This window comes from Macrobrachium rosenbergii, chromosome 24 (assembly GCF_040412425.1).
Source record: "Macrobrachium rosenbergii isolate ZJJX-2024 chromosome 24, ASM4041242v1, whole genome shotgun sequence".
NCBI classification, from domain to species: Eukaryota; Metazoa; Arthropoda; class Malacostraca; order Decapoda; family Palaemonidae; genus Macrobrachium; species Macrobrachium rosenbergii.
In genome coordinates this window covers 38079690-38101692 of record NC_089764.1, presented here as the reverse complement: position 1 = coordinate 38101692, position 22003 = coordinate 38079690, and the positions used below count along the sequence as shown (strand labels likewise).

Sequence of the window (22003 nt, the reverse complement as noted above, 5' to 3'; positions counted from 1 at the left end):
TTAATAGTTTTATCACGAAAAGTGCATTTAGTCATGAAAATACAGTAATTAGTGAATATTTTCAGTGAAAAAATACTGCCCTAGAATGGGCGAATTTTCCACAAATAATGTGTACATATGTTCCACAGAGAAATCCGCGAATAGGTGAGTCTGCAAATAATGAGACCGCGAATACGGGGGTTTACTGTAACTTCATAACTAATTAGTCTATGGGGGTCCAGTGTGATTCACAAAACAAGAAAAATGAATCATACAGTCATTACCAGTGACTCAGGTCAATGAATCATTGGGATACAGCTCGCAATCAATCGGTGACTTTAAAGCATCCTCGTGCCGATCGAGTCTCTCCTTCCTGGATCTGGAAATGTTGTTCCAGGCTGTTCCTCCAGGCAAAAATTTTCCCCACACTCTTAGCAAGCAAATGGCTTCTCCACAAGATGTATCCTCATGTGTTTCTTGAGACTCGATTTCTGGGAGAACGACTTCCCACAGTCCTTGCAGACGAAGGGCCTCTCCCCCGTGTGGACTGCCATGTGGGCCTTGAGATTTGATTTCTTGTAGAACGACTTTCCACAGTCCTTGCACATGAAGGCCCTCTCCCCTGAGTGGATCACCATGTGGGTCTTCAGATGTGATTTCAGGGAGAACGACTTCCCACAGTCCTTGCACGCGAAGGCACCCTCCCCCGTGTGGGTCACCATGTGGGTCTTCAGATGTGATTTCAGGGAGAACGACTTCCCACAGTCATTGCACTTGTAGGGCCCTCTCCCGTGTGGATCGCCATGTGGGTCTTGATATGTGATTTCAGGAGAACGACTTCCCACAGTCGTTGCAGGTGAAGGCCCTCTCCCCTGTGTGGATCGCCATATGGATCTTGAGATTTGATTTCCCGGAGAACGACTTCCCACACTCCTTGCAGGCGAAGCCCCTCTCCCTTGTATGGATCGCCATGTGGGTCTTGAGAGTTGATTTCAGGGAGAACGATTTCCCACAGTTGTTGCACACAAAGGGCCTCTCCCCTGTGTGGACTGTCATGTGGGCCTTGAGATTTGACTTCTTGTAGAACGATTTCCCACAGTCCTTACACGTGAAGGGCCTCTCCCCAGTATGGATCACCATGTGGGTCTTGAGAAGAAATTTCCGGGAGAATGACTTCCCACAGTCATTGCAAGTGAAAGCCCTCTCCCCCCTGTGGATCTCCATGTGGGTCAATAAGGTCTTCCCCTTGTCGACTTCCTTTCTGACAGGCAGCGAATTACCTTCATCATCCTCACAGTGATACTTCATGTCACCATCAGACTCATAACACACCTCCACTTCCGTCTTCATTTCTGTCTTGATTTCCATCATAGGATCCAAAGAGACAGTGGTACAGCTGGCTGGGGCATCACTGCCCACTAAACCTCCATTTTCACTCTTGACCAGAGACGGGGACACTGCGTCCTCTGTCTCTCTCTTCACCTGATATTCCAAGATGCTCATTTTAGCCTTTGGTCCTTCAACTTCGTTTTTAATGCAGGGGATCACCTACTTTTTCACTTTCTTCTATTGTTATACACTGCTTCTATCACTCTTACTTGTTTCTTATTTTATTTTTTCCCTTTTCTCCTTTCACCAATACACAAATCTGATACCTAGAATTTTTTATCTGCTATTTTAGGAACTTATATATTCAACACCTCACAGGAACTTGCGCTTACATTCATCGCTGGACGCTCATTCATTTCCAAAACCTTGACAACGTAAACCAATGACTTCCTCTTCCAGCACGGAAAGTCTGGAATACGAGAAGGTAAAAGATTATTAGAAAAATTTTATGTAATTCTGGAGGTTTTAATTTATTGTTCATAGCAAACCCATCAATCATATTGAGCCCACAGACACTCTGATTCCCCAGTCTTCCAGATGACCCACTGTCCACACACAAATGTCTGTAAACCAACAGTCTATTGGAACTGCTTCGCTCATTCTGTTGTGTCTCACAAAACTCCTCTCCTCTCTGATGGGCATAATCTTGCTGTCATGAAACCCGTATCATGGATGTTAAGTGACGCTGTATGCCTCAAGTGCTCGCTGAAATAATGTTGTCCAGTTAATCATTGTTTGTTTACTGGTGGTTTTTCATTCCAAATCCTTGGCGTATATCCCTCCAGGTACATCTTCACCATTATCACTTTTCTTGGTTCCTGTATCAAGATTTCTTCAATATCCTTTGAACAGTGACTTCTTGTGGTATTCTTTTGACAAAAGGCTCAGTAATAGTCCTGTCAATTGTAGTTAATAAAGAGATTACCTACCTCATTACAAATCTTCAGTGACCTTGGAAACTTTAACCTTTTCACTCCTAAGTGTATCACGTTTTCATGTGGTACGCTCGTTAATAAGTCATCACGATTTCATGTGGTACACTCGTTTTCACTCCTAAGTGTATCACGTTTTCATGTGGTACGCTCGTTAATAAGTCATCACGTTTTCATGTGGTACACTCGTTAATAAGTTATCACGTTTTCATGTGGTACACTCGTTAATAAGTTACTGATCACAGTTCTCTTGGGAAGCGTTATCAGAAACTCTGGGTCAGAAACCTGAGCTTCCATATATTTCATCGTGGATATTTTACTTTAAGAACAGCAAACTTTAAAAATAACTTGTATTTCTCCTAACATACAAACCTGAAGTTCTTTACATAGGGAATTTAGCTTGTGACCCAAGCTGGAATGGTCATTCAAACTTATTTGAACAGGTATTCGACTAATAACAGGCGGGGGAAGCCCCACCCACCCACCTGTTGGTCTGCACTCCAACACTTTGTCTTCCGGCCCAGGTACCAGAGTGAGGGGTGGCTGAGGTGGGCCATAAATGTAAAACCATCAGGTTTGTATGTTAGGAAAAATACAAATGACTTTTAAAATTTGTTATTCATTCCTTCATATATAAAAACCTTCATTCTTTACATAGGAGACTTATCCACTGGTGGGAGGAGTCTGGGCAGATCTCTCAACCAACTGGTAGGTTTGTCCAACCTGGGGTTGGTTACACCTTCCTGGTTCGTCAGGAGCAGAGAAAGGGACCCCGCATTTCTAGCATACTGCACTATGGGATGTAGCAGATGCTAGACTTCAGGACCATTCAGTAAAGGGTTTGTACTCCATTACTTAATCAGGCTGCAAGAACCAAACTGAAGTGTTGGAGACAATAAAACAGATAAATAAGATCAATGAGCTTGCTTACCATAATTATCTGTCCTTCTAAGCCCTTGCCAAAAGAGGTGGGGAACTTGCACAAAGCCCTTCACTACTGAACAACCCAGTCCAAAGATCGGAGCCGTCGACAGTGTACTGAGCTGCACGCCCAGGTCATGTTAACCCTTTTCTAACAGGCACAAAGAGCCAGGGACAGACAGGTTGAAGTCTGACCCGATCACTATGGCCATCTAGCCATGGGAAAACCAGGAACAGTAGCTCATGGCTCCCCAAAAACTCAATTAAAAACCAAGAATTCAGGAATGACTGAACAGTGCGAACAGGCTGTGCAAACCCTTCCCCGTGCGATCCCGAAAGACTGTTGGGGAGGAACATAAGTGTTTCCCTTTCACCCTGGTTGCCCGACCAAGGAAAGAGAGGGAAAACACTCATGGATCATCAGCAAACCTAACCTAACCTGTAGGCCTGGTAATAAAAGCCAAGGGTCCGTGAGAATGAGTCATCCAAAAACCCTCTCAGTGCGATCCCAAAGGACTGCGCTGAGAACCAGGAAGAACAATCCAAACTTGGTGCCAGCCATCAACCCGGTCAGTCAACAGGGAAAATGAGGAGCAAATGAGCAGCAAGAGGGATCAACGCACTACTTCTCTCAGAGAGAAGAGAATTTGACTCGAAGCAAGCTCCAAAGCTTACAGTGACGAGACGAAGAGAACCTCCAGTCTAAGGGAAAGGCACTGAGTGCCACCCCTGCCAAGGAAATCGATTGCAAATGGTGATTGAGTCTCCCCACCCACCCCAAAGGCAAAGGCACACAAAAAGAAGCTTAATAAGTCTTCTCAACTCGCAGAGGTGAGGTTCAAAAGCACAACGCAGATGAAGGCGATGAAGGAAAGGAGAATATCTCTACCTCCTTCCACCACTGCTGAAACTCACCTCGTCTGCAGCAGTCGAAAATTACAAAGACCAAGTGGCAGAAATCAAAGGAATGAGGATTCCTAGCCTATTCCAATGAACACAAAGGTTGGCTGTGACAGCAGGATTACCTTAACTAAGGCAACCCTATTGTCAAGGAACCTCCAAGCGATTAAATCTACCACACTTGAAAGGTCAATTTATTAGCAAGTATATCAGAGAATGAAACAGCTGTTGCGTAACTACCAGACTTTGTTACGTGTCCAACGAAAACAGTATTCATAGGCAAGGAATACATAAACTTGATTCCTTGCAAGAAGGCTTCTTTGACTGATGGGTTTGGGAAATCAATACAAACACATTGTCAGCAACCAAAAAAGGAAAAGGAATACAGGCAGTCCCCAGGTTACATCAGACTCAGGTTATGTCGTTCGAGTTTCGTCGCTTTTCAAATATACTATTCATACAAAATTGGCTCCGGGTTACAGCGGATGTTACGAGGTTATGTCATCGTCTGACACTGCAACTAAACAGTAAAAGTACATACAGTTACAATATATGAACAGTAAAAGTACATAAATACAGCTACAATATAAGGAACAGTAAAAGTACATAAATACAGCTACAATATAAGGAACAGTATAATTACATAAAAACAGCTGCAATATAAAGTCAAAGTTGAGGTTTTTGGATGCACACTACATCAGAATGCAAGTAAAATACTGTACAGTACACCCATAGGTCAAAGGCTTTCTCACTTTATCTCTCATTTTTATGCATTTTCCTTGCGATGTTCCAGACTACATCGTTATTCCACTCACTCAGAATAAGTATAGCATTTCAAATCGTCAGTGTTATCATATAGCCTAAACGATCCGAAATGTACTGACCTAAATCGTAGCCTAAGTCTTATGCTACAACACCTAGGTTACTTCGTTCTTATGTTAGTTCAAATTATGATTATATCAATACATTGCGTTGTGTATACTAACTAAACTAACAATATGAACTTACTATTGGCGCATTCAGTGTTCATAGCTTGAAATACAGTAGTTAGATTAGCATAGGCACAATCCCTATTTTGTGTCCCTCATCCCAAGCACACCTCAAGAAATTATCCTTACATTTAGATGTACATATCTCCTAAAGGAAGTTTCCCTAAATGTACTTTAAGATGAATAGGAATACTTAAGTGGATTTGTAGATATTGACAACTATGGCTGCATTCTTGAGCCCCCACTTAGCCCGAACCATACTATATTAAAGACGTGAAGAGACTGCGTTCACGGCCGTCTCTGACCGAAACCAAACCTTTGGCTAACTACCATACAACAACCAATACCATTAGTTAAGCAAATTTACAAGTATACTTACAATCAAACGCACAAAACAGCTAAGACAATGTTTTCACTACTAACTAAACACAAACAACAAAACATAATATCCTTCTTTAAATAAAATACATAATACACCACTTCTTCCACTTTTAAGTTTCGACAGTCGTTTTCCTGGTTACAGTGTGGTGTCGGAACGGCACCCCCGACGTAACCTGGGTACTGCCTGTACTCAAGTTTCGTCAATGAAAGTTCAAACAGCAAAAGTCGGGCAGAGAGTCGTGAGAGACATCTGCAGTCGACGGCAGCTGGAAGCAAGGTGGAGTGGAGACAGGCAAGTGGGGGGGCTTCCCCCACCTGTTGGTATTTGACTACCCTGTTGATAAGTTTCAGTATCTGTTCCAGCTCGCATTACAGGCTAAAATTCCTATGTAAAGAACAAATGTTTGCATTTGTGTAGGAACAAATTACATTTCATTCCCATCTCTAAAGCCAGTTTGGAAATATGCACAGTACTCCAACCAAAGGTGTTGAGGAAGTTGAGCACTTCTACATAATCGTTCTTAATCAAGGAGGTATTTGGTCTAGGTTTCCCTTTGGGCGAACTACTGCTTTCCTTGGTACTTTAAGCCTTTCCGCTTAGATCCCACGTGGCTGTCGCTCTTGCTTCAGCCACAGGCAAGTGACAAAAAGAGGCAGAGGAAATATCCTTCCCTGTTGACGGTTACTAGCAACAGCAGTCTACTAGCATCTGCGGAGTCTAGACTACAAATCCGTCCTTTAAGATAGAAAAGTGCTTCCATGTACACAAAAGATCACATGGGAACAGTTCTAACAATTCCTGTACATTATTACAGTGTATTCATATCTACTAATTTATATTTTTCTTTTAAACAAAGTGCGGTATGCCTGTATCCTTCATCTGGTTGTCATTTGATTTTGATTATTTCAAGTTCTTCTGTCAAAACTTTGACAAGATAGATTGTACTTTTCCGCAAGTTGTAGTACAGTTTTATGTATTCTCTTTAAATTTACGTAGTGTGGAAATGCGTATTATGTAGAAGAAGGATATTATGTTTTGTTGTGTTTGTATTTAGTAATGAAAAGCATTGTCTTGGTTGTTTCATGTGTTTAATTGTAAGTATATGTGTAATAGTGCTTAACTACCGGTATTGGTTGTTTGTATGGTGGTTAGTCGAAGGTTTGGTGTTGGTCAAAGACGGCCGTGAAGTCAGTCTCTTCATAACCTTGATACAGAGTGGTTCGAGCTAGAGGGGACTCAAGAATGAAGCCATAATTGTTGGTGCCTTCGAGTACACTTAAGTATTCCTATTCATCCTAAAAAAAGTACATTTAGGACACTTCCTTTAGGAGATATGCATATCTAAATGTAAGGAGAACTTCTTGAGGTGTGCTTTGGATGAGGGTCGTGAAATAGACACTGTGCTCAAGCCAATCTGACTACTGTACATCAAGCTAGGAACAATTGAATCGCCAATAGTAAGTTCATATTGTTAGTTTAGCTAATATACACAAATCAATGCATTGATTTAATCACAGTTTGAACTAGCATAAGAGGAAGTAACCCTGGGTGTCGTAGCATAAGACTTAGGCTACGATTGGGTCAGTACATTTCGAATCGTTTAGGCTATACGATAACACTGACGATTTGAAATGCTACACTTATTCTGAATGAGTCGGAATATCTTCGCACCATTTCCTTGAGAAATATTCTTCCAGCACAGGAATCTGAAACTTCTCTCGCACTGACTCATCCTTCCTTTTCCCTACATACGCCATTATTAACTCTTCTCATTTGTAGTTTATAGTTTGTAGTCTCATACCCTCGATTGACCAAACACAAGCTATAATGTTGTTTGTTGCCTCCAGGTTGTTGACAAAAGTGCCTCAGGGCCAAAGGGATGCTGCAAACAACCTTTTAGTTATGCTGACAGTGCACCATGTGAGGGGCACTTTCTTTTTCAACAATAAATTTTATGTTGAAGGAAAATAAAACTAACAAAAAGGTGTAAAAATCAAAGATTATGGACGATACAGTTTACACAAATGAAAAAGATATGAAAAGTACTATAAACATCTGTCACTTTTTGCCACAAATTCATTAACATACATATAATGTAAAAGAGAAACACAACACACACACACACACACACACACACACACACAAAGGAAAATTGACAAGTGTCCATTTGTCTAAACATATGCAACTTCTATGACCCACAATGCCCACTTAATTTCTCAATTTCTTCACATTTTGGAAGCGCTTGTCACCACAAAGAGCAAATGATCGTTACCTCATTACATACCTGGACCTGAGATCGAAACTCAGCCGGGCATCAGAACCTCTTCATTTCTTTTTTCCTCGACTTGGATCTCGACTCCACAGGGACAAGCGTTTCCAAAACGTGAAGAAATGGAGAAGTTAATAGAGGGCATTTTGGGCAATATAAGACACGTTTTATCTGGTAGAAAGTATCTCTTTCTTTACATCAATTCATCATTTACGTACATAAAATTGTTTCAACACTCACCCAACAAGTAATGTGACAGCAGAAAACTCATGGCATGTGTCCTGTAGACGTCAACGCATCCTACATAGGCAGCAGGTGACTCCAAATCACTTTCAAAGGATCTACTGCAACTTGCAATGCAACTGCACGTAGGAACACTTACCAAGCACACATCTGTAAAAGAAACAGGAAACAGTATACATTAAAATGTGCAAATTGAAGATCTACTTTGTATTTCTTCTAGATATACAAACCCAAAGTCTTTTACGGAAAAGGAATACAGACAGAACTTCTTCCAAAGGCCAAGCACTGGGACCTATGAGGAGGTCATGCAGGGCTGAAAGGGAAAGTGAGAGCAGAAAGGTTTGAAAGGTGTAACAGGAGGAGGAAAAACCTTTCACCACCGCATTATGCAAGAACTGTCAGGAGAGGGTTGAGGAAAGTAAGATGGAAGAAGAGAATATGAACAGAGCTACAGTAAAAGGAATGGAAGGGTTACAGCTAGGGGCCAAAGGGACACTGCAAAGAACCCTATAGAATAATACCTACAGTGCACCACATGAGGTGTACTGATGGCACTACACCCCCATGGAGAATACCCTTTTGTGAGGGACAACAAAATCAATGGTCAACCTTCCATCAAGAGCAGGTGTGAGGTTTCCTTATGGGGTCCCCACACCCCAAAATGGGCCCAAATTCATGGCTATGGGGTCACCCACTTGCCCCATCTACCACCTTGTTACAATGCCACATCCCTCGCCTAGTTCTTGCATCAAGCAATAGTAGGACGCTTCATTTGACCTAACCTAACCCCTGATGACACAACTCCTCTTCCTACACCTGCGAGTGCTGACATAAGGCCATTCTCAAGCACTGCTGTGTTGCAGTAATCCCTCAAGACAAATGACCACTGATATGTCTAATTTGGTAATTGTTTACATTAAAGTACTTTCGTAAGGCACTATATTTCGTAAGGTACTATACTGAAAAATGTATATGAGAAGAGAGAGAGAGAGAGAGAGAGAGAGAGAGAGAGAGAGAGAGAGAGAGAGAGAGAGAGAGAGAGAGAGCAAAGAAAGTTTAGGGTACACCTTTGGTACCACAGCCTCGGCTAACCTAGTCACTACTCCCATGTCTAAATTTGGGGTGAATATCATCACTGACTGGACAACGATCAAGGTTGAACACCATTGCAGGTTCTGGGAAGAGTCTGCTCAATCCAGTACCCGATAGGCACAGGATATATTCCAAGTTATACAGAGCTACCCCAAGCAGAGACTGAGTTGTGCCAAACGTCAGCCTCGGAATGGAAGCACACCCACTGCCCTTACCAGGATACGACTGATGGACGCGTGCTGGGGGTCTTACTGGTTCAGAGTGTGTGCATAAATGGCAGCATACAATAAAGGGCAGCGTTCCAGCACAAAGAGCGTCTGAATATGAAAAGCGCAGACCTCCTGTTTGGAACAAGATGCGCCAGAAAATATGATGTGCACATGATCTCGAGAGATACAAATCCATATGGATGATTAAGACCTACTAATATGGACTGTGATCTAGGGTATCCCTGGGCAAAGTACATCCGTGAAACACCAACTCAAAAAGGCACAAGTAGCGGAGGCCTTCCTTGCCCCAAGGAAAGGACCCCTTAACAGGGGCACTTCAAAACACTAGAAACGGGTCATGAGTCTTCTGCTATGAAACGGCACGAAATTGGAAAACATCACAAGAAGCTGCATCGTAGGGACACAGATGTGTGCAACCACATAGAGCAAACAGTAAGCCAAGCACATTACCATTTGTGTATCATTACCATAAGGAACAGAACCTTAAAGTAATACAGTAATGGTATTCAAAGGGAAAGTGAACGCACTGGATTGTGAAAATCATACAAGGAATAAACTACTTGAGCATTTTACAAAAATATTGGGAAAGATGTTGGAGGAAAGGCTGAGAGAAAAACTGTTAAAGTAGATCAAGAATAAAAGTCGTCTTGAAAATGGCCAGACAGACAGACAGAGGGTGGAAATGTGTCTTAACTTGATCACAGCTGAAGGAAAAAGTGACAACTTTTGATACTAATTTTCAATAGCGATTTCCAGCTCGAACTGAAAAATAGCATGAATGGTCCTGGTCCTGAAACCTAGACCTGTCTGGCTCCCGGCTCCTGGAAAACCCTGAAGAGGTGGAGGGGACAGGTGAGAGATCTCCAGCACCCTTACTGGACCTGCTGGAGGCTGAAGCTCCAGCAGGTGAGAAAGGCCCTGACCGGTTATCAACCAGCAGTGGCGACGGCCATACAGGTCGGGGAGAACTGTCCTGTTCAAATTTGGCTGTCTCGTAGACATGCTACTGTCTTCTTAGAGGCCAGAGCCTCTACGGAAGAAGACTGGAGGGGGCCACCTCCTCTTGCCTTTCACGGGTGAGCGGGCTGGTAAGCCGGCGTCATCGTTCCAGAACTCTTGCACTGCTCTCTTTAGAGAACAGGGGTGAGTGAGAGCCTGCCCACTCCCTACTCATTATCTCTCACTAGGCTGTGGTGGCAGCCTGGCCCGGGCCCATAGGCCGGGGACCCTTACCAGCCTGTTGGACTGTGGAACAGCCTCCCACAGGATATCATGCAATTGGAACTTCAGAAGTTCAAGCGAAGGTGCAATGCATTACTATCCTAATACTATTCTCACTGCATTTCAGTAAATTTTTATCTGTTTGTTTATTTATCTATTTTCTTTTTTAATAAGTAAGTGAGATCTCTTCTTTCTGTATTTCCCTTTACCTCCTCTTACTTCTTCCTAATGAACACCATATTCTTTGGAAGCTTGAATTTCAAGTCAATGGCACCTGTGGGCTTGTTCCATATGAACAGGTTTCATCTTCTGAATCATAACAGAATAATAAAAGGCGACTTCCTGGAACCAGTACCGGTGCTCCGGGGGTCCAGGGGACCCTAAGCAGTGGTTGCTCCGGTGCTGCTGGCAGTGGAAGCTGCAGTACTGGGTGCAATGGAAGCGAGAGACCCTGTAGCTTTCTTCATGGAAGAAGGAGAAGTCCTATGGAACTTCTTATGGCTGGGAGAGGCAGCCTTCTTCTTCCTCAGCTCACTAGCTTTAGAAGAAGAAGGGGAGGAGGTGAAAGCAAACGATGGAGATGAAGACAAAGACAATGACGATGACTTCTGATTCCTCTTCTTCAACTACTTCCAGTCGCAGCAGGCCTTGGACAGCAGGGTGTGGAGAAGGGCGTCACCAAGGGATGAAGATGTAGGGGGTAACACCTGAGAGTACATCACTGGGGGCAGGTGCTGTGTTATCAGAGTCGAAGAGGTGGCCCTCGAGCTGGTAGACACCATAACTGTGGAACCAGTGACAGTTATGGTGGAAGCAGTTACTGGAAGGCCTTTGGAGGCCTTCAAGTGGGAGATCAATCCCTCAGCACTCCGCTCTCCGGGAGGCCTAGGGATGGCCATCTCCCTTCGCCCAAGGAGGAGCGTCCTCCCGTGGACAACTCCCTCCGAATGGAAGGACACCGCCATAGAGTAGTCAAAACGGTCAACCGATCCTCTACGCTGGCTCTATACTGATGATGCAGCAGGAGACAATGAAGGAGAAACTGCTTCCTTAGGAGTAGCAACAGCAGGAGAAACTTTCTCTCTCTTCTTTTTCAGAGCAAACTTCACCCACTGTTCAGAAGGCCAGACTCGACACTCACTACACAGGGTAGTTTGGTCACAGTCATGCTTCCTGCATGACATACACAGAGTATGAGGTCTATTTCTAATGAGGAGAGGAACCAATTACAAGGTTTCTTCCTACCTGGGCAAAGCCTTATAATAAAAGGTTTCCTCTCCCTAGGCTGTTGCAAGTCATGGGTTTGCATAATAAATGTACAGTATTAGCAAACAAATATACACACTCGAATACACAAGAAACAACAACAAAAGGAAAGCGAACGGCAGTTGGGCAGAGAAGCACAGAAACTTCTTTACAAGACATAAACTGAAAGCAAAGAGGAGTGCAGACCGACGAGTGGGCAGGGCTCCCCTCCCCCCATCATTGGTAGCTAAGGACCTCGTTTGAAAGTGAATGGCCATTCCAGCTCGCATTTGGAAGCAAACTCCCTATGTAAAGACCAAAGGTTTGTACTGGTATAGGAACAAACATGTATTCATTAGACAAAACTCATCAACAATCACATGTAAACCAAAGGAATCCTATGAGAGAGTGAAAAGGAAAACAAACAGCAAATCGGGCACAGTCTATACAGACGTCCAAACACAACAGAGCCAGAAGCAGAGTGGAGTACATACTGACAGGTGGGTGTAGCTTTCCCCTGCCTGTCGACAGTTAACGATCCTTTCTTGAAGTTAAACAATTGTTCCAGCTCGCCTTCACATGCTCAAGCCTACATAAAGAACAAAGGATTGTATTTGCGTACGAACAATTTGATTTTGACCATTAAGCAACAGACTTATTAATCAATCTGTACTTTTCATAAGTATATAAACCCAAGTAAAATTACTCCTCTGCATACTCACATTGGGGGGAAAAACTATGATCTGTATTTATATTTTGTGGCTGAAGTTTTATTTCTCTGAAATTTTTCTGTATTTTGCTAAGTCTTACGAACCTCTGAAATTTAAGTGTGTCGTACCTTACGTATTTACAGGAGTCAGGGTGTGTGTACATGCAACAAACATTGTGTATGTACAAGCGTAAGCTAACAAAAAAGCAAAAACCATCAAATTACATGTTCATCAGACTTCCCTGTGTAATAACTGAATTGTATCAGAATGGCCAACTTGCCCAAGATTACAGACTGAAAATCATACCAGTCACCCACATCTTCCACCTCCCCCTCTCTCCTCATCAGCATGCCATCAGCATTCTCACCAAGTTCATTGGTAGAAGCAAGGAATAGTTGCTGTGCTCGGACTTAATTCCCCTGGAAGCGGCCTGCTCAAGTGAAAGTCCGACATTTCAACAGCGGTTCATCCTAGGCTGAACTTCCCTTGACCTAACCTATCCTAGGGTGCTGAATGTTGACCTGGCCTAGGGGGTAAGCCCCTGGATGCCCCAAGGTGAGACTGGGCACGGAAGAACAACACATGCACAGCTATTCTGTAGAATTACCATTCCATATTTGCTCTGCAGACCTGGGGCCATAAGTTTGCTTTTTGCTCATAATCTCCAAAAACTTGACGGAAACTCCAAGGAAGACCTTTGCATGGAAATATTGTTTGTTTATTAATGGAAATTTTCAAAATGTACAACATAGAAAATGTTGTGTATATATACATGATGCAGCACTGGCGAGATCATTTGAGAAATCTACCATCTCTAGTTTATGTTTTTGTGCAGAAAAGTTTTATGGGACGCCATTTCCAATACCAGCCCCTTGAGAATGAACGTAAAAGCACGAAAGAAGGATGGTTAATTTCTTGCGTTATTTAAGAAATTTTTTCAAGTCATCTAACTCGTACTGCATCATAAAATACACCATTTTCTATATTGTCTATTCAAAAAATTATATGGTAAAACTACAGAACTATTACCTTGGAAACTGAGTTTTCCTATACTTTGTGCTGCTGACGAAGGAGGTGTGCTGTTTATTGCCCGGCAACTATTATTAATATTATAACTCTACCCATCAATGATGGGGCCCTTTGGGAATTTGGGGTTTTGGGTGGGGGAACACACTTGGATAAAGACCAGACATGCTTTTGCCATAAAACGGTTTTCCATATGTGCAAGTACTGTAATTAGGAAGCCTTATGTTCTAGACGGGATAAGGTAAGGTAAAGGGAGGAACTAGAGGGGGAACTGGTAGGAATACATCAGGAAAGTGAGGAAAGACCAACAGGCCCATTCTATTCTAAAATTAGAATGATGGGTCATAGGAGTGTTGGTCAGTGTAAGATGTAAGAGGGAAACACAAAGAGGGAGGGACTGGGAGCAAAGGATAATAAACTGACAATAAAAAAAAAACACCACCTCCTCTATCAGCAACACTACAAGTATCGGAAAAATCAATTTCCAAGGTAACTTTTAGTGCAAAGTTATTCTACATTCATAAAACCTATTTCAAAGGTAATACACCATGAGGTATGTACAACGACAATGAAACATGCACAGTCTTATCTTAATTATCTGGAAGGTATCAATCAGTGGCTACCTTTAAGAGTGTGTGAAACCTAGTAGTGTGCTCTTTGAAATGTATTTTGAAGTAGGCTACCAACCAACAGCCCACAAAATTACATCTTTTTTCGAAAACCAAGGTTCTGGTACTATCCCTGAGTTTGTCACCTTCTTTCAATGGTTTTTTTGTGAGCACCAGATATGGGGTCAACGAAGTTCACTGAATGGTTGACTATTAAATGAATATACCCATCGCTTGACAGGCAGTTGTAGGCCTTCCAACAATCAGCAATAATTGTTGTGCCGGGTTCTATGTAACCTTTATTCAGACTTAACAATGAGTTAGAATTAGGGTCTTTGACTGGCACAACTAAAAATTCTTGTCTCTCTACAAATCCCTCCAAATACCCACTGACCTTCAATTACTATTCCAACGCAACATTTCCTTTTGCCAAATTTGGCCTCATCCATCTCCACAGTTGTTGATGGTCCACCAATTTTTTGTTTTTATACACAATTCACAACGACTTCCCGAGTAAAACTGGACCAATCATTGATGGCTGTGTCACTGAGATGCAGTTCTGACCTCATAGCACTGTAACTAGGCCAATTTGAAACAAGAAAGAAGCAAAATGTCAAAATAGTTTCAACATCTAAATGAGATTTGGAAAACCCTGTGTTCCGGAACTGTTAAACATAGAAAATGCACCTTTTTCTTTTTCTTGTTTTGTGGACAAAGGGATACGACTTATCACACCTAAATGCTTTATTCTTTAGATAAAGTCTGCACTCACTACCACAGTGAGGGCAAAAACACTGTTTTCTTAACAGTCCATGATCTTCACGCAATTTAATTAACTTGCTGTAATTAACAAAAGAATAATAACTAATAACTGAATTGCATGATAATTTGCAAAACAATTCTCACCAGTAACAGGCAAACTATCACGAGTTAAAAGATTAATGGAGTGTGATGTAGAAGCCAATGGACCCGCCATTGTACTGGTATGAAAGACTGAGTAAACTGAGGGTATGGAAACCGAGGTCAGCATGAGTGATATGGCTTTTAATTGGTTGAGAGCAGTTGGGGGGAACTGACGTCACTGAAACAAGGTGGCCAAGAAAATTCTGAAGGAGGTAAGTCCTGAAGAAAGAAAAATATATGAAAAACAAAAGTATTATAGCAACCAGTTATAACTCGGACAAAATAATATGAAAAACCTTCACATTCAGTTCTAAATCAAAAGTATGGTAACCTAATGTCACCTAGTAGGCAGTGTTACTCAGCGACCGGCCCCCATTAAAGAAAACCTATTAAATGACAGTATACTAACCTAACCTAACCTAACCTCCCCTAACCTAGTAGGCTGTGTTACTTAGCCCTATTATAAAGGATAGTATACTAACCTATACTAACCTAATCTATCCTAACCTAACCTAGTAGGCTGTGTTATATATATTTCCAAAAGGAGATCGACTGGTGTGGACCCCATGCGACACCTGCCAAATGTATAACAACCGATGATGCTGCCTCATTTCTCCCATCCTCCTCCTATCCAAATCTCTGTCCCTCACAGAACAAGTCCTTTAATGGAAATTGTAATGAAGCAAGCAAGAAACGGAAAATCAGAGTTTCGTCAAATGGCATTCAGTTCTTTGGTATGACAGACACAACAACACACGGAAATATCTGTCATCCTTAAATCAGGGGTAAAGAAGAAGAAGAAGAAGAAGAAGCAAGAAGCGCTGCATTGTTTACGTTTTTATGAAAGTATGATTAATTGAGGACTCTTCTTTGTAAAGAATAAATATTCTCAAGGAAATATGAAATTCTCCTTTAAAAGTAAGTTTGAGCCTCTTTTTCTTTATCAGATCTTGTTCTTTAATTAAAATTTCAATTTTTTCTCTTTAAAGGCTATCCACATCTATTGAGAGAGATTTAATCGATAATAGTCAGTCTAGAACATATATGTGGGTCAACTATAAAATATTTAAAACTCAAGTATCTATTGAATTAAAAAGATTTTAATAAAATTTTCAGTCAGGAAGAACAATGTCACCATAAATGCTCCAGATTCTCAGCTAAATTCTTTATGACTATTTGGCAAGATCAACACAAAGTTGGTTCCCAGTTTTGATAACAGACAAAGTCTGATGACTAGCTATTATATAAAAAAATTCCCTTCATCATCAGGGGAAATTCTTTTTCTCGAAAGTTTGATTGAAAAAATTAGTCTTTAAACCTCAAGATGAGAGAGAAGTTATGGATGGATATGAACCAGATTTTAAGGGTAGAGACCCTAAAAATCAATCAAGAAATATATGGGTTACTATAAATACAAGCATTGTTAGAAAAATCATTTTAATAAATGATAAATGTACATTCTATAACACATAACAAAATTACCCTATGGTGGTCAAATTGTAAAAAAAAAAAGTAATGTGATTCAGAAAACAAGAAAAATTTACAGTAGTAAGGAGATTGTCCCTCCAGAAATCAACCGTCACCAAAATCTTATGATTTCTCAGGGTTTGTTACAAAACTAATGCAAAGGTCTTGTCACAGAATTCCTTTGTGATTTCTGTCGATTAAAACTGGCAACAGGGCAGTTTGCCTTAAAAGCACACAGTCACAGATCTTCTGTTTGGCAAGCTTTTTCCAGGGGTTCCATGTCTCTCTCTCTCAGTGATGGAAACGTTTTCTAAAAGGAACTGCAATGAACTGTAATCTAGAGAAGAAAGACAGGTCTCTCTCATTGACTATCTATCAATGTAACAAATGGAAGATTTCATGAATATCTCTTCTTTATGTCATCAATTGGGGACAAGATAATTAATATTCAAGAAATATGATTAGTTAAGAAAACATTGCAGAAAAAAGATGGATATAAATAGTGAAAACTTTAAAGAATAAATCATAAAAGTAAATATGGTGAATGAATCTCTCCTTCCTGGATTCCTCAAATGTCCGTTCCAGGATCTTGTTCCTCCACTTTGGAAAAAATAAAACTCAAACCCACTTTTAGTAAGAATGCAAATGGCTTCAATTAGAAGTTTACTTCCTCATGATTTCTTGAGATGTATTTATAGACTGTGGGAGAACCTCTCCCCACCTTTTTCCTCAGTTAGATGATCCCTGTCCTCTCTGTCCCTCTTATTTCTCGGTCATTCCTGCCATTTCCTGTTTGTCCCGAATAAGCAGAAACGAAAATCAGTGTCGCAATAAAACAACACAAAGGATGAAACGTCTGAGTAGGTTGTTGACGACGTCCATCCTTCGTCAGAAGAAGAAGTGCTGGATTGTTTACATTTTTGTAGTAGTAATTGAGGGACTTCTCTTTTAGCGGTTCTCCTTCTTGGCTCTCTTTCTCCCTCGGCTAGGTTTATTTAAGCCTATTTTCTGTATTATATCATATTTTTTTAAAAGATAATTTCATATTTTCTATTTAACATCTATCAATATCTATTGAATGTGACATTTTAGCCATTACTTCATCTTTACCTTCTTGATATGGCTGCAAAATTATCTTTCAATCTGTTTCTTCCTTTTGGTTGGGCTTAATTCAGACTATTTCTCTATCATACCACATTTTTAACAGATAATTTCATATTATCTATTTAACATCTATAAATAGCTATTGAATGTGAGATTTAGTTATTAATATTTTCGGTCTAGTCCCGATGTTTCTGTATTTCTTATAGGTTACTAAATGCTTTAGATTTCCAGTTATCTCTTTTCTGAATGTTTAGTTCCCCTCCTCATTACTCTTCTTCTTCTTCTGCCATTTAGATCTAAAGTATTCTAAGGAGATCTTGCTGTTTGGCGCAGTTACAGCGAGTTTCTTCGCTTACAAATTAGATTAGAATATAGAATTGAGGCCAAAGGCCAACCGCTGGTACCTGAGGTCATTCAACGCTGAAATAGAAACTGAGAGCAAAAAGGTTTGAAAGGTGCAAAAGGAGGAAAACTGCAAAGCAGTTGAAGCACTGTGAAATAATTGGTAAGAAAAGGAGGAAAGTTGGATGGAAGAAAGAGAATAAAAATGGAAGTACAGTCAAAGGAACGAAAGGGGTTGCAGTTAGGGGCCGAAGGTGAGCTGCAAAGAACCTCAAGTAATGCCTACTGTGCACCACATGAGGTGCACTGACTGCACTACCCCCATACAGAGTCTTCCCTATATATATATATTTTTTCACACTTTCCAATTATTCCTCCTTTCTCTGCTTTTGTTTGATTTGATTTCTTTATGTCTTATATGTCCTCTTCTGTAAGTGATTACAATATTCAGTTTTGCTAGAAAAACTGAAGTCTAAATCCTTCACGTTCTCTCTCATTGATTTTGCTTTTTTAATAATTTTTTACAATTTTAATTCTCTAATTTTCTAAGCAACTCCATCTTTTGAGTCACTCATTTTTACAATTTTAGTTTTCTGTAAAAGGAAACTATTGTGAAAAATTTTGTCTGTCTTTTAATCCGCACTTTTTCCTGTCAATCCCCTCAGATCTTAAAACTACTGAGGCCAGAGGGCTGCAAATTGGTATGCTGATCATCCACCTCCAATCATCAACATACCAGATTGCAGCCCTCTAGCCTCAGTATTTTTATTTTATTTAAAGCTAAGGTTAGCTATGATCATGCATCTGGCAATGCTATAGGAGCCAACAACACAGGCCACCACTAGAACATGGCTGAAAGTTTCATGGGCCATTGCCGAAAGATACATGGGCCCGGCTGAGAGTTTCGTACAGCATTATATGCTGTACAGAAAACTCTATTGGGTCGAAGAAACTTCAGCACATTTTTTACTGGTTAATTCCCGCAATGCAATGTCGTCATCTATATTGTAAGTACTTCCAGTCCTTGAAAATCAATGTTTCTGTTTAGGCAAAATTCTGATGCTATTTCTCCCAAGGTCTTCAATCCATCCCTTGCAAAAGAACACATTATTGTAGCTTTCAGCTTGTTTTATTGCTAGGTATCATCATACCACATACTTCTATTACATGTCTACATTTAATTCATCTATATACACAGTATTATCCATACATACATATATATAGTGAAAATACCTATGATTCCTTACATAGTACTGGTGCTTCATATGGAGTGATGTATGGACTACCAAAAATTCACAAAGAAGGTGTACCAATGAGACCCATCCTCACATCCTATGACACTCCTAATTATAAGCTTGCTAAATTCCTTGTCCCACTTTTAGCACCCTTAACCACCAACACCTATAGTTGTAAGAATTCAGATAATTTTAAAGAAAGGATTTTACCTCTGGACTCAGATTTATTTATGGTCAGTATGGATGTCGAATCACTCTTTACTAACGTACCTGTTGAAGAAACAATTGAGATTATTCTGAGCCGGATTTTTACCAACCCAGATACCATTTTTAACAATTTTAATATCACGTATTTTAAAAACTGCTGGAGCTTGCTGTGCTGGACACAGCTTTCGTTTTTAATGGTAAAGCCTACACCATTCAGGTCGATGGTATGGCGATGGGACGCCCTCTGGGTTACCTTCGCCAACATTTTCATGTGCTCCCTGGAGGAGCGCATGCTGGATGAATGCCCATTGGCTTACCATCCTCTTTTCTATAGTAGATATGTCGACGATACCTTTTGCTGTTTAGAAATAAAGATCAAGCTGATAAATTTCTCGAATATGCTAACAATATGCATACAAATATTAAGTTTACGACTGAGTTTGAAAATGAAAACAAACTCCCTTTCCTAGATGTAATGGTTTTTAGACATGATGATCATTTCAATACTACAGTTTTTAGAAAGAAAACTTTTACTGGCCTGGGTTCTAATTTTTATAGTCATTGTTTTTATAATTTTAAACTGAATTCTTTATCTGCCCCCTTCCACAGGGCTTTCAGTATAACATCCAACTGGAACAATTTCCATAACGAAATCCTCTACCTCCATCAGTACTTTATTGACAACTGCTTTCCATCCAAACTGTTTCATAAACATCTCTACAAATTTCTAAATAATATTTTCCATCCAAAATGTGAAATACCAACCCACCTAAATTACGACTATATGCAAGCGTCCTGCTCATCCATGATGAAAATTTCTATCGAGAATTACGGCAGATAATAAACAGTTTTTACCAGCAATTGACCTAAAGCTAATACCTTTTAATCCATTGACAATTAAGTCCTTATTCAAACACAAAGAGAGTTTTCTTCCTTTGATGACCTCGGGAGTCATTTACCAATTTAATTGCCCCAGATGTAACCTGGGGAAATATGTCGCTCCACCTGCAGGTTGTTAAAAGTGAGATTGGATTCTCATCGAGGCGTGAGTTACAGAACGGGTGTTAAATTATCTAATCCAGAATTCTCTTGCATACTTTGAACATGGAAAAAGAAATGCAAAGTCGATATTAACTACAAAGATTTTAAAATCATAGGCCGAACTCCCAACGACCAACAACTAGCAATTTTAGAATCACTTTTTATTAAACAACTTGTCCCCAACTAAATACTCAGACCACCTCAACACCTCTATACCTCTCGTGAGTTCACGTCGAAGCTGAACCTGACCCGGACTGTCACTCACCGGTCTGTGCCTTCAACACTGCTTTTGGTAAATAAACACTCTTCTTCCTTTTAATATACTGATACTTTTATGTTATAATTTTATGTTATGTTATTCCGAGTCTGTTTTTTTAATAAATGTTTCTTTTATTATATAGCTTTGAAAATGGGACTGAACGTCTTGAAACGTCAGCAGCTAAATAAAGCACCTAGAAAGGAATAAAGAAGTGTCCTTCTCCTGCACTAAATTGCTATATATATATATATATATATATATATATTTATTGTATATATTTATATATAATATATATATATATATATATTATATATGTTATAATATATATATATATATATATATATATATATAGTGCTTAAAGATAGATAGATAGGTTAGATAGATAGATAGATAGATAGATAGATAGATATATATAATATATATATATCAGTATATATATATATACTGATGTATATATATATATATATATATATATATCTAGTATATATATGTATATATATATTATATGTATATATGTATATATATATGTATATATCTTATGTATATATTATGTATATATATATATGTATATATATATTTATATATATATTTTATATATATATATATATATATGTATATATATATGTATATATATGTATATATATATATATGGATATATATATATATATATATATATATAACCATATATATATGTATATATATTACACTATATATATATATATAAGTTATATATGTATATATATATGTAATATATATGATATATATTATATTATAATCATATATTATATATATATATATATATATATATGTCATATATTATATATATATATTATATATATATTTATATATATATAGGCTATATATATGTATATATATATATATATACTATATCTATATATATCTGCACCATATATATATTATATATATAGGAATCTATATATATATGTATATATTTATATATGTATATATATATATGTATATCATATACTGACTATTTTATATATATATATATGTATATATATATGTATATATATAGTATTATATATATATATATATATAGTGATTATATATATATAGGTTGTTGGCAATATATGGATATGTAGGGCCAAGTGATATGCATATACTATATGTATATACAATGTAGGCCATATAGTACATGGCTGATAGTTTCATGGGTATATATATAATATATCATATATATATCTTATATATATCGTGCAGCATATATATATATACAGAAAACTCTATATATATATAAGAAATATATATGTATTTTTATACTTGTTTATTGTACATATGCATATATATA

General features: G+C 39.2%; 1 protein-coding gene across 5 annotated transcripts in view; it reads right to left on the bottom strand.

Moving 5' to 3' along the window:
* LOC136852028 (zinc finger protein OZF-like) overlaps positions 1-22003 on the bottom strand; it is a 56059-nt gene that overhangs the window by 23141 nt on the left and 10915 nt on the right. For 4 of the 5 annotated variants that reach the window (XM_067126506.1, XM_067126507.1, XM_067126505.1 and 1 more), the window contains one exon: positions 8002-8154. In XM_067126506.1, the coding sequence (XP_066982607.1) occupies positions 8002-8154 (153 nt within the window). Of the gene's footprint in view, positions 1-128; positions 1778-8001; positions 8155-22003 lie in introns of those variants that run through there. The other variant, XM_067126508.1, reaches the window with a different exon arrangement.